The sequence below is a fragment of the Mustela putorius genome, unplaced genomic scaffold (genome assembly GCF_011764305.1).
Source record: "Mustela putorius furo isolate JIRA1106 unplaced genomic scaffold, ASM1176430v1.1 tig00537248_pilon_pilon_pilon, whole genome shotgun sequence".
Classification (NCBI taxonomy): domain Eukaryota; kingdom Metazoa; phylum Chordata; class Mammalia; order Carnivora; family Mustelidae; genus Mustela; species Mustela putorius.
Window position 1 is genome coordinate 10,287,885 of NW_025422387.1, and position 14,323 is coordinate 10,302,207.

At 39.6% G+C, this 14,323-nt stretch overlaps 1 protein-coding gene across 2 annotated transcripts in view; it reads right to left on the reverse strand.

Moving 5' to 3' along the window:
* Positions 1 to 14,323, reverse strand: part of MED13L (mediator complex subunit 13L) — a 286,581-nt gene that overhangs the window by 18,543 nt on the left and 253,715 nt on the right. For both annotated transcript variants that reach the window (XM_004753301.2, XM_004753300.2), the window contains exons 18-25: positions 11,657 to 11,836; positions 10,810 to 11,033; positions 8,762 to 8,954; positions 7,638 to 8,067; positions 6,862 to 7,081; positions 5,436 to 5,624; positions 931 to 1,154; positions 588 to 730 (exon numbers count right to left, since the gene is read on the reverse strand). In XM_004753301.2, the coding sequence (XP_004753358.1) occupies positions 588 to 730; positions 931 to 1,154; positions 5,436 to 5,624; positions 6,862 to 7,081; positions 7,638 to 8,067; positions 8,762 to 8,954; positions 10,810 to 11,033; positions 11,657 to 11,836 (1,803 nt within the window). The remainder of the gene's footprint in view (positions 1 to 587; positions 731 to 930; positions 1,155 to 5,435; positions 5,625 to 6,861; positions 7,082 to 7,637; positions 8,068 to 8,761; positions 8,955 to 10,809; positions 11,034 to 11,656; positions 11,837 to 14,323) is intronic.

A 14,323-nucleotide genomic window follows, 5' to 3' on the forward strand; every position in this document is an offset into this window, starting at 1 on the left:
TATATGTGGGGATTCAACCTAAAAAGTCTATTCTGTTAGGTGTCCAGACTGAAGTCTATGAGACAGTGGCAATGTGAAAAAAGACCACTCCAACTTGCAACTATTTGTCCTTGTAAGTCAAGATCAATTTGCTCTTATGCCACCAATACAAAATAAATACAAACTGTATTGCCATCAATCACCAAAAAGAAATAAAAGAAACAGAAGTCTATTCTTACATATGACTTCTACCATCATCCACAATCTCCCATTTCAAGTTTCGTGTTAAAACTGATTTGATCTCACTGACTCAGTACATAAATAAACGTCAGAAGTCCTAATTTACTATCACTTTAATATTAATAAAACATTCTTTTTCGTATCTTTTATATTGGGGTTCAGTAGTTAAGATTTTCTTTGGTAAATGGTTTTGTTGATAATGAAAAGTTGAAAAACTGCACTTAAAACTACATTTAAAAGAATCAGAAAATACAAATCCACTTTACTCTTACTATCAACTTTATAATTTTCTCCCTCAGCTCAGTTAGGGACATTAGCTTAACACTCTTCCTTTGTTTCCTGTACTGACTGCTTCAGGAATCTCTCACCTTTAAGCTCCCCATGGCCAAGCCGCCCAAGTCGGCCAATTACAACTCTCCAGGGTAGAGATGTCATTTGGACAATACCTATGCACCACTCCCATAACTTCTGTAGTCCAATTTTACGTGCAGATACTTTACTCCTCCGTGATCTAAAAAAGAAAGAATTGAGGAAGGGGTCTCCAAATTAGTCAAGTCAAAGCGATCACTTAGCAAGGGAAAACCCATAAAACTTCCAAAGAACCCACCCAGAAAGCACCCACTGCATTTAGACAGGAAAATCAGAATGACTCGTATCTGAGGAAAGGCAGAGCATCAGTTTATACACAGCATAAACACTGAGACTCCTCACCTGTTTGGTAAAGCAATATTTACAATACAAGTTTCTAATAATTCCCCATGGAGGTCAGTGCAGGAAGCCAAAAGCCAGCGCTGGTCATGAGACAGACAGTAGCCCACAAAGAGCACGTTGTATTTCTGGCTCGCCTCTCCAAATGTCTCTCCTAGCTCCGTCTGCTTGTCTTTGATTGGGGCCAATATAAAAGGAGGGGAATAAAGCTGGATTGGGCTGGGTCGCTGAAATCAAAATAAAAGCCGGTATCAAGACAAAGCCACCCAACTCAATGTTTACAACAAAACACCCAAGAGCACTTAAAACCAATGGGGAGTAATGACAACAGACTGCCCCCCAAAAGTATTACATACCTAAATAGGAACTGTTTAAAGGACATCAGCTAGGGAACCCCAATCAAGCCAATGTTTCCTTATTAAAAGGAAATTACTATTTTGGAAAGTAAACTGGCCCCACTTCATTAGTCATCAGGAAGGCAGAAATTAAAACCACAATGAGACACTACTACTACCCACCAGAATGTCAAATTAAAAAAGAAAACACTGAGTATCAGTGAGAATGTGGGGTACCTAGAACTTTCAGACACCGCTGGTGATGTAATCTCTTTGGAAAAGTGACAATCTCTGCTAAAGACAAACTCACACATACCTTGACCCAATCCAGCGAACATCTATGTTTACCAAAGGACAGGTGTAAGACAGTCTATAACAGTTTTAATCCTAACAGCTCCAAATTAAAAATAACCTAAATGCCCATCACCAGTAAAATGGAAGATAAACTGTGTTATAGCTATATAGTCAGAATATTAAAGAGCAAAGACAGGTAAAACTACCACTCCATGTAACAGGACAGATGAATCTAGACACTGGGTAAAAGAAGCCAGACACAGAAAATACCAATTATATGACTCAATTTAAATTAAAGTCAAAAACAGGTAAGATATGTTGTTGTTAAGTCAAAACACTGATTATCAATAGAATGACTAGAAGGGATGTGAAAGACATTTCTCGATGCTTTTCAATTTTTGTTTCTTGTGCTTGTTATGTGATGTATTTAGCAGAAATTCATCAAATGGTATACTTATTACTGGGTACTTTTCAGCATGTAGATTATACTTCAGAGTGAGTGAGAAAGAGAGAGAGAGAGAGAGTGTGTGTGTGTGAGTTAAGAAATCAAAGCATTAGCTGTTATCAGTAAGAAACATTTTAAACCAACTCTGTACCATTTTTTTACAATTATACACATTTCAATATTTAATGATATTGGGGTCAGCACACTTCCAAACAGCAAATATTTTAGGCTTTATGGGTATCTCTTCTTCTGAATATTCTTCTCTTTTTAAAAATGGAACAATCATTCTTATCCATGTCATACCAACACAGGCTGTAGCAGGCTAACCTGAGCCCACAGTAACACCACAGTAACAGCTGCTGACCCCTGAATGAATACATGTTCATCCATCCATCCATCCATCCATATGGCATATACGTATTTATGGCATAAAAAATAGTAATAATGGAATTACAGAATTTTAAAGCTAAAATAAAGACCTGAGAAAGAGTCTAATGCAATTCCTTCATTTTAGGGACACAAAACACAGGCCTAGAGATATTAAACAATGTGCTCAAAGTTTCAAAGCCAACCTTATCATCGATCCATTCATTCTCCCTACACCTGAAAGTCTACTCCTAGGTATTTACCAAGAGAACGGAAAACATTTTCAACAGAAACACTTGTGCACAAATGTTCAAAACAGACAAAAGCTAAAAAGTGGAAAGACTCAAATGGCCATCCACTAGAGTAAACAAAATGTGGTATATATCCATACAATGGAATATCATTTAACCACAAAAAGAAATAAAATACTATACATGCTATGACATGAATGTACCTTGAAAACATGCTAAATGAGACACCAGACATAAAAGATTACATATTGTATGATCCATTTATATGAAGTGCCCAAAACTCGCAACTCCATAGAGACAGAAAAGAGACTGGTGGCCATCAAGGGCTGGGGGAGGGGAAATGAGCTACTAGGTATGGCGTTTCTTTCCAGGTTGGCAAAATGTTCTAAAATGAGACGGCAGGGACGCCTGGATGGCTCAGTGGGTTAAGCCTCTGCCTTCAGCTCATGATCTCAGGGTCCTGGGATCGAGTCCCGCATTGGGCTCTCTGCTCAGCAGGGAGCCTGCTTCCCCACCCCTTCTCTCTCTCTGCCTGCCTCTCTGCCTACTTCTGATCTCTCTCTGTCAAATGAACAAATAAAATTCTTTAAAATGAGACAGCAGTGATAGCTGTACAATTCTGTGAACAAACTAAAAACCACCAGACTATGCAATTTTTAAAAGGGTGAGTGTTATAACATGCGAATTATGTCTCAATAAACCTTTCAAACAAAACAGAACAGTCAGGTGAGAGCGCCTGAAAAGTCTAGCGAAAAGGAGAAGGTTAAATGCCAAATGTCTTAGATGCAGCAGACAGCCTGTGATAAATCCCAAAGTAAAATATTACTCCCCAAATATTTTTCAGATACTGGATATTCTATGAAAAACAGAAGAAGTGACACCAACAATAGGATTTCTTCTAATACTTGCATGGTAAATACTGAAACCCATTCCTTCTCATGTAAAGTGTGCTTGCATAAGGCTATGCCGCAGTAGAGATTCGGAATTCCCAGGTGCAGAGGCCCAGAGGCCGTGCTCACCACTGAGTCCTCAGCACCTAACATAGGGCCTGGCACACAGCAGACACTTGGCTGTATTTACTGAATGAAAGTGCCCTGCTTAGCTGCAGACTGAGGGAGTGGAAGCATTCAGCAATTAGCCATTACCATAATACCCATAAAAACTTATAAACCTCGGGAAATACATGTAACCTTTGATTTTGTTTTTAATAATGTCAAATGATTTCTTTCTCTTCCTGTTACAAAGCAAAAGGGAAAAAAAGGCTTATTTTTGCCATCTATTTTCATCTAGAGTCATCTATTTATCTCGTGGGCTACTGATAGTGTTCTGCCAGTACGTTATAAACTTTAAAACTTGTAGGTAATGCCGCAGGACATCTTAATACAGGTAGTCAGCCTTCACTCCCCTCTATGAAAATGCAGAACACTATCAGTTATCATTTGAAAATACGGCAACTTCTTACCAAAGCATAAGGAATGACTGCCATCTGAACTACAGAATAACTACATGAGGTAAAGAACTAAAAGGTTCTAAGTTTATAAAGAAAAGGCAGTAACTCAATTTCTGGAGACAAAAGAAAAAAACAGTAGAAATAATTTTTTTTTAATTCTAGAAAAAAAGCTAACAGAGAAAACAGATGAACTGCTCACAAAAGTGAAAAATTAAAACTCAAAAGAATAAACCAACCTAAACTGCCAAAGATAGAAATTGTAAATAACTGCAGAATGAATGTGGGTTGCGGGCTAAGCATTTTCTTCTGGATCAAGTGACAACAAATGTGGTATTAACTACATGCCTCATTTTTTTCCCCCACTTCTAAGTTTTTGTTTTTGTTTTTTTTTTTTTTTAAAGATTTTATTTATTTGACAGAGATCACAAGGAGGCAGAGAGGCAGGCGGTGGAGGCAGGGGGAGCAGGCTCCCTGCTGAGCAGAGAACCTGACGCAGGGGCTTGATCCCAGCATCCTGGGATCATGACCTGAACTGAAGGCAGAGGCTTTAACCCACTGAGCCACCCAGGTGCACCCCCCACTTCTAAGTTTTTATTTATATAAGAGATAAGCATTTCACTGAGTTTTCCAGAAAAACTTACATTACCAACTAAAATCAGCAGGTATTGGTGTTTTTAAGCTCCTTTAATATGAAGAGGTGTTTGCTGGCTTTTATTAACAGGTGATCTTTCATGCAATAAAAGTTGTGGGAACTGATTTTTGAAGGCTTTGAAAATTCTAAACATTGCCCTGTTCATCTATCTTCAGGATAAAGTCATTCGTAAAATAAAAAAAGTATACATCTTTTGTTTGGTGTTTTAAAATTCCCCTAGATATACATATCTGTGGGAAGTAGGTTTAAGAAAGTACTCATTTATATATCAGAAGCACCGAGATAAGGGAAAAGAAAGCAAGCCCCTGTAAACACATGCTTTGGAAAATTAGAAGCCCCTGCAGAATGAACGCATGCACAACTGCTGTACCAGGAGGGACAAGAGCTAGGGAAGGGAGAAAGCCAGTGATTTAATAACAGATCAGCTTCAAAAAATAGAGAAATAAACATAGGAAAGTCAAACATTAGTAAGGTAAGAGTGATGAGTATATTGCCGCCTTAGATCCTACATCAAAAAAACACCAAGAGTTTGCTTGTCTCCTTTCTCAAAAATTTTTACAAGTTTAGAGAAGTACCTCCTCTATTTTAAATTAAGCATCAGAGAAACCTCCCACTCTTAACAAAGGCTGAAGATACACCCAGCAGCCAACTCTCCTGGCTTGTATCCCTAGTATAAAAGCACTCTTTTAGAAATTTCTGCTGTGCTACTACCTACCTCTGGGTTCTTGAGGGTCATCTCAATGCTGGCGGCGGGCCCGAATCCTGTGAGGGACTTAATGTGGATCTGTGTGGGCAGAGGTCGCCGGCACTGGCAGTACACTGAAAATGCCATGGACTTCAAGTATTGAATGTAGAAAACTTGTTCGTCCTTCATTGTCTGCAGCATGTACTGGCAAGGCACAATCTACACACACAAATACAAATAAAACTAGAATGCGCTTGGAAAATGAAATGGCATGAATTCTTTGCAAAGAGGGCAGGGAGTTTAAGTTTTAAAATATATAAGGGGCACCTGGCTGGCTCTGTCAGTGGAGCATGCAAACCTTGATCTCGGGGTTGTGAGTTCGGGCTGCACATGGGATGTAGCGACTACTTAAAATCAAATCAAGTATTACATACATATGTGTATAAACATATATTATATACATATATGTTATGTACATAATGCAACTCAATCTTAACTCCTTAGATGACATAAAATCCTCTATTACAAAGATACACCAACAATTGAAGAAGAGGGGTCATCTGTTGGCCACATTACAGTCACTTAGAAATTACCCTCTTCCTTTTTTAGGGATAAATTGTTAATTTACTATTGCCATGCTCCAAAATTTTTAAAACTTGCTTTTTAATGTAGTTCTCTTTTTAATCACATGTACACACAGAGCGTGCAGTAACTGAGGAATTACTATCTGAGGATGTGAGACACAAACTTCACAACGAAAAACAATCAATAACATACTCTGGTAACTCTTTAATTCAATATTTTAATTCTGTAAGATGGCTCTAGTGAAAGTGACAGTAAAACAAACCCAAACACCCAAGGTATCATTTATCACTATTACCAAAATCTTGTAAAATTATTGTACTATAAAGCCAGCCAGGCGGTAGTGGAAGAGGCACGCTCACTGACTGCTCTGTGAAGGGAATGTAAATAAGCGTAACTTTTCTGGAAAGGAATCCAGCATTATTTGTCAGTACTATATCTAAGAATACGCTTTAAGAAATTACCTGAAGTATGAAAAAGAGATTATAAAGATGTTTATTACAGCTATATGTATAATAGCAAAATTTAGAAACAAATATCTAAGTGTACAATAATGATTACATCTGGAGAACATGCACTCATTAGAAATGCTGCTTGTAAGAATTTTAAACACGGCAAAGTATTCATGAATAATGTTAAGTATTAAAGACTAAAAATTATACTAGAAGTATGATTCCAACTCTATAAACAAACATACACAAAAAAGGCGAGAAATACACCAAAATGTTATGCAATGGTGGCTTAATCTAAAAGTAGAATTTTGAGTACCTTTTCCTTTATAGCTTTCATGTACTTCCAGTTAAAAAAAAAAATCATGAACTTGTATTTTGCAAAAACAACAATGAAAGCGAAAAATAAAGCCGCAAATAGTCACCTGGAGAATGAAAGAATTTCTCATATGCTCAGGTAAATTATCCAGCATCTCTGTGTAGCAGCGCATCAAACTCAACAGCCAAAAGTTTCCGGAAGTAGAGTCTTCATCTGCAGTGTAAGTGAAGGGGTCCACCATGTAAATGACAACAGCTGGAGGATAGGCCTGGCTGTCTGCGGAGTCAGGCTCAGTGGGAATTCCTATTCTCTCTCGTTCTGTGACGCTGCAGAAAGAGCCACTTATGAGATGCACAGAATAAACATAAGTCACACAAAATACACCAGTTCCAGAGCACACCAATGATTATAGATTAAATGTAACATCAATATGTGTATTACTAAAATGAAGGCAAACCAAGTCAGTTCGTAGGAAGACAGGTGGGAAATGACAATACACTCCTTTAAGTGGGAGATCTCTTTTTCCCCTCCCTCCTTCTCCTGGGGCTATATTCTAAAAAGGTATTTTATAATACTATTAATGTTAGTGTTTAATAGCTTACTATTACTATTATCCACTTATTCTGTTCACATAATAGTAGAATCATCACTAAAACTTACAACGAAGCTAATAAGTACAGTACTAGTAAGTTTATAAGAAGTCTCAGATTTCCTAACACTGAAACAAGAGACTGACAGTTGTCACTTCCCTGTGGGAAGAAGAGAAATAGAGCACTTCACTAGACTGAGAGATTCACGAGGCTGAGGCGGACAGCTGGGTGCAGAAGAGTACAAGTAAGGGTCCAAGCCAAAGCCACTCGTGTCAGTCCATGAACAACGTACCTTTCTTGTCCATCCTGCGAGGACTGAGAGGAGCTCTGCCCCGGCTCAGTGTCTCCACCACAGCCCATGTTCCCTTGCATTCTGTCTGCGGAACTGGCCCCAGTGCTGGGGTTCTGCCCTCCAACACTAGCACTGAACCCTGAAGAAGAGGTAGTGCTGGTCTGGTTAACAACGGCAGCAGGGGCAGAGGACGAGACAGGTGGTGGCACAGAGGAACCAGATGCGGAGCTACTTGCCGCAGGGTTCCCAGAAGTGCTGTTAGAGGTGGGATTGAATGCACTGCCAGCCGGGGGCGCTGCTGATCCTGAATTTGAAGCTAGTGGCCCTGCGTTCCCAGGTGTAGCTTGTCCCTGTGCTGCTGCTGGTGGGGACTGATACTTAGGTGGTATCAACAGGCTGCTGTCGAGCTGCAGAGTGGCTAGATAAGGTGCTGAAAAAGGACATGCAGAGAGGTGACATCAGTGATGTTCTGCAGTACTGAACTGGATCAGAAATTCAGAATGGCCCCTTTTTTAAAAAATGATGCTTTCAGGCTGCAGTACTCTAATTATGACACCCGAAATGCTATCTCCACACCTGAATATATGCTTATATATTCTTCAAACATGGAAATGAACATGAAGCTACTTATTATAAATTCTGGTGAAGAGGCTGATTAGAAAAAAAAAAAAAAAGTGAGAGAGAGAGAGAAAATTAATCCCTATAACACTTTCCTTTCAGACTGACTCTCTGGGCCTTCACTGACAACTGAGAGGCCACGTATTCTCTAGCCACCACGGTACACCATGCTCCTCTGTGTACTGAACTTTAAAAGCTTCCAAGATCCTCTTGGGAATGTCGGTTAAATTTAAGCAGTTAATACCAAGTCCTGCTGCTAAGTTTTCAAAATGTGGAGTAAATTAGATATGACTTCTTTAGGCAACTTTAAATTGCTTTTAAAGAATGTGTGTGCACATAAAAATTAGCATTTAATGACCTAGAACGCAGAAATTAGACCTAAATAAATACAGTAATGGAACACTAACATTACCTGAGACAAAAGTAGCATAATGCTGCTTCCCAAAGGGGGACAATTTGCTATTTTACTTCTCAGATTCTACTTGGCCAAATAAATTCCCATTTACCTAGGTGATGGCGGCAAACTTGCGCATAAAGTTTGAGTCTGGAATGATTGTCATTCTCCTCACTGCTCCACGGCTGGTTGAACCACTCGCTCACAAGCTCGTCAGTCAGCTTCTGTGCCACGGTCTTTCCCACGCGCATGATCCCGTCTCTTAGCACTTTGCAGATGGGCTTGTGCTGCCCAAGCCTACACATCTGATACCACAAGCAAGATCATTACTTACAACAGGAACCACTCCTGTCGTTAGCGGGGAGAATTCTTTATCATACGCATCGAAGTATTTTGCTTTTCTTTTAGCATTAACACGAACAACCAAACCAACATTAGACGCTGGTCCTTTCTGGTAATTATAATGTATGCTGAGACTGCTATCTGTCTCTCCAAAACCTGGCCTAGACCCTCTAAAGAAAAATAAATGTTTCTTCACCCCAGCCAATTCCTCCCACACAAGGGAAGTTTGCTGAGCACTACCTGATTGCTAATGGTCAAATAAAGAATTAACCAGATTCCTGCCTACTTTGGCTGACTGAGACATATGTCCACTAAAACCTCTTAAGTAATCCCTACTCATAATGTTTTCCCATAAGATAACATTAAAATTTTATGGGCCATCTGTTACAGACATTTGGAGATCACCAATAGCAGAAGCCACTGAAGCAGTGGATATGCTGATCACTTTTTCAAAGTAAATAGTTGTTTGAAGCACAATGCTATTGTTATTAATCTCCAGGACACTAAATGGGTACTTACAGCAAAGAATTAATGTAATACACCTGCAAAAAATAAGCTACTTAACTATCTACTCACCAACAGGAGAGCCCACATTATCCCTTATTAGAGGTGATAACTGAAGGCTTACCAAGCCCCTACCAAGTTCTCTAACGCACACTCTTCTCAACAAAGTATGCACTCCCGCCAAATGAGCAATCCTAGTAAAGTCATTAGTCTCTAAAAAGATCCAGCAATGCTTTTATATGTTTTATAAGTCATGTTAAAAGTTTCATCCAAGAGAAGAGAACTGGGCTCTAAAAAAAATTGCTTAGATAAGTTTTCTCTGTTATGGTCCTTGTGATTTAATAGTATTACACATCCATGAGCGAGGCACTGTATAGAAATCACTGTACCTAACGGTTCCTTTAGGGGCTTAACTGATGTCATTACCTCTTACATTAGCATCTCCTCACTTCTTTGTAGCAACACGTAAGTTTACTATTTCACGTGTGCCCATCCACTTCTAGATAGTGAATATTCTGTTATGAAACATTTTAGAAATTCAACTTGGCAACTTCTTTAACAAACACTCTTGTGATGTTTATAAAATGCCTGTAACAGTTCTTCATAAGTACTAATTTTATTTAATTTTGCCCAAAATAAAGATATTAGAAGTATAATAAACAAAGAATTTAGTGTACATACACTTTGGCAGAAAAAATGTGGCACTTAACCTTAAAGATACTCATGATTCCAATTTTTCGAAAGTAACAGTAATTTATGTACTAAATATATAAAATGATTCACCACCTTTTATATTATTATGGTTATTACATTATTAATCTGTATCAAAGTTCTAGTATTAAGAATAATGCAGTGCTAAATATACAACAGGGACATGACTCATTAAACTTATCTTTTGACTCAAAAATCCCAAGCTAAACATTTTCATACTGTTTTCAAGACCCCCCCACCCAGCACCAAGAAGGGATGCGCTTTCTTTCTGTAAAGGTCATCTTCTGAACATCCAGAACACCCGCTGGTAAGCAACACTTTTCAACTCAAGCACATACATGAGAAAAGAACAGCTGACGGAATTGTTAAGAGTGTGGGAAGGCTGGCAGAGCAGTCTTCTAAATCTAACAAAATGTAAAGCCAAGAGGGGAAAGCAATTTACTCCCAGGAAACCTTGCCAATTTAATTCTCTCCTTTATCCTCCAACCACTCGCAAATTTTCTTTGAGATCTACCTTGAAGATACTTGTTCTTTAAAATTTAGTCAGAGCTGGAAACAATCTGAGGACTCATGTCCCCAAAACGATCTTCATATCATTCTCACCTCATATACAGCACTCAAGTCCCTGAAGAAAGTTTTGGCTCCTTCGAGCAAGGCCTCATTTTCTGGACACACCACAATATAGGCAACATCACGGTGGCCCCCATATGGGTCCAACAATAGCCTCTCCCAAAATGGCAAAGAGAATGGTGAGATGGTGAGGAAGTCTTTGTCACAGCCTACCAGCAGAGTGGGAATGGGCAATGGTTCAGGAGACTCTTCTGAACCTGTAACAAGAAGGCAGTTAGGACGGTGTTTGAAAGTCCATTTCCTAGAACCTGGACAACTCAGAAGTTCTTGCTGCATTAGTCCTAATTCTGGCATCAGAAATTTCTTGTAGGTTGACAGGGTCACTCTCAATAGTACTCTCAAATCCCCTTATTACATGGCCCCTGACAAAGACCTTATATCAATGAGTCAGAACGCACTTAGATAGGTCCAATAAGGGCAGGTTAGAAAAGGTAAAGTTAGTTTTCCAAGCAGCACTATACCATTTCCTTTAAATTAAGCCTTAAAATCCTGACTAGGAAGAAGCTGAAAGAACTAGTTCAGAAGGTCATCAGGATGAAAATACAACGAGGATGAGGAAGATGAGGAGAATCTAATGAATACTCCAAATATTATTTTCCTCATTGACCTGGATTCGACCAAGGATGCTAAGAGAAAACTTAACTCCAAACTGACTTTAGGGAAGAAAAGATTATAAAGATTAAATATTAAGATAAAGATTAAAGATTAATTTATAAAATTATAAAACTTAATAGTCATGAAGAGGATTCCATTTTGTCAGTAAAGCTAGGACTGGACAGTATCTAAAACTGGAAGAATTGAAACGGGGAAGAGATTCTACCATAGGTTCCCCGTCCTGCCATTTTGTGGAACTGCTGCCAGGTTAGCGGTCCCTGCACATGCTGGATGTTCTCCCAGGTCCTGCCCGTGCGTTTCTTTTGGATGGCATCTTGGAGAAAGGGCTGCAGCGACAACAGCATGCGGACCACATCCTGGGAGGAGAGCATGCTGATGTCTAGCACTGCAAGAGAAAGGAAATGAAAAGGAACAAATTATACAGGGGGACTGGCATTCTCTTCTTCCCTGCCATCCTTCTGGACCTCAGTTATAGTCCATGACAAAAGACATTACTGGAGGTAGATTCTATTTTCAGTATATTCTAAAATGCTTGACTTACCAGTCAAAAGATATTATTTTATTATTACAAAGTAATTTATAATTTACTATGGGAAATAATAAAAGGAGAAATAGATCACTCTGTATCTAAGAGGTTAACTATAGAATTGTTTAGAAATAAAAAGATGGGTAGGCCTGAATTTAAAATCATACAGACCTGTTTCCAAGGTTGTTCATAGGGAAAGAGAGCTATAAAAGTTTCTTAATCATTCTATTACTTTTTTTTATAAATAGCAATGTTTTGAAAGTATGATCAGTGTGTGTTGGGGGGGACTTAAAAGCTCTTAAAAACTGTTAAAAATGCTCTTAATGTAAAATGTTTTCACAAAATACGAAGTACACAGAGAGAAAGACAATGTTTCATGCAGGCAGAGGCATAAGAAAACATGGCAAAAGCTACGACAGGACTGAAAGTCATCTGTCCCCAGAGGAAGGTGGGACTCATGGTTTCAGAAGAAATGTCCATCCTACTGAGGAGGGGCCCTCAACACAGAACCTGAAAACCTCTCAGACTCTATACAAAACTGTGCACGTATGAACATATGCATATTATTTACCAGGGATAAAGGTCCATAAAGGCTCATCAAATTCTCAAAAAGATCTGAAGAAAGAGCTAATGATGTGTGAGGTGATCAGCTGCATACCTAAAGGCCCTTCCTTACTCTTTCTTTTCTAGCTGACTGGGAATGGGACACAGATGGAAATCTAAGATTTATCTACCAACTAAACCTGAAACACAGGATGCTTAAGACATCTCTAGGTGTATCCCTAAACCAAACAAATTGCTAATCTAAATTTGCAGCCTCTTGGGAAAAACTGGGAGACATGGCAAGCCACAGGCCACATTCCTGCACAAGCAGCATGCCGGAGCGAAGGCTCAGCGCTCCCTTCAGATGGCTCTCCTCACTCAGCTCTGCTGCCTGCCTGAGAAGGAAGCAGTGATCGACTTTATCTTCAAGCCTGGGCTGCTTTTTTCTTAAAGAAAAAAGTACTTCTTGGACCCATGGCTCTATCAGAAGTTGGAGAATGACACACAAAGAGAACCACCGCTTAGAGAAAAACAAAAGCAGTCATCATTCTTTGTGGCTACTCGTGTGCACACAGAAAAGAACGTGTGTACTGACAGACACAGTGAGGGCACTGCTGTTGGCAAATCTGGCTCCAGCATCATTCATTTACGTTATCTGTCTGGTACTGTTAAGCTTGTGACTTTGGAACCCACACCTCCCCTGCAATAAAACTCTGCTCTTCTTCATATCCAAAGATGACAGGACTGATCCACCCACACACCGCTTTTCTGTCTGAAGACTACTATCTGGCAAAAGGAACCACCCGAGATAATCACCCACATTTCTTTAGGGGAAAGACTGTACTTTCTTTAATTCATTTAATTGATAAATGCATCCAGCAGACATTAATTAGAGGCCTGCTAAGTACAACGCACTGTGCTCAAACCCAAGTGGTTACAGAAATGAGCATAACCCTTGAATACTTCCTTACAAGTCTCCACCTCCGAGAAGTCTCTTGATTTGGCTACTCAGAAAACGCCTACTCATCCCCTACTCCACTGATCTCTGTCCTCTGAACAAACTTTCTCCTTCCAGATTTCCAACTGTATTTAAGAAGCTTATGTAACCTTTCCCCTACAGGCTGAGAGTTGTTCAGAACAGGGTCCACGTTTCATTCACGTAAGCAACTACTCCAGCCCAGCCTGTTCCCACCTCTCTACAGAAGCAGCTCCTCACCATGGTCAAAAGATATGTTTAATCCTCTTCTTAAAAGCTCAGCTACACTTTAATGCTTCTTGACCACTCACTCATCTCTTTCTTGAAACTTGGTTACGTTGCAGAGTTCAGCGAAGCTCTGTCTCAAGCTCTCTTGTCGGTCTGGGTTTCCTCCTCCTTGGTGAGCTTTCTTCCTCCTCTGTGCCCTGGACTTGAGTATCTACAAGTCAACTACTCACTTTCCCCCGAGCTGCAGGACTGGGAAGTCCCAAGAGTCTACCTGACATCTCTACCTGGGTATCTCAGAAGAGATCTTTAAGATTTCCCAATCTCAAGTTAGGAGCTTTCTCCCCGGACCTGGGCTTCTTCCAGTGCACTGATCTTTGAACGACATCACCATCTGTCCAGGTATACAAGTCACAAGCCCAGGTGTCTTCCTTACCATCTCGCTCTCTCAGACCCCTAAAATCCAACCCATTACCAAGTCCTGCAGTCCAACCACTTCCTCAACATCCCTTGAATGTTTCCACTCCTTTGCCATCTCCTTTGCTAAGACAAGAAACCAAGTTATTCTTTCTTATTTGAGCCGCTGCACTAACCCTCTCATC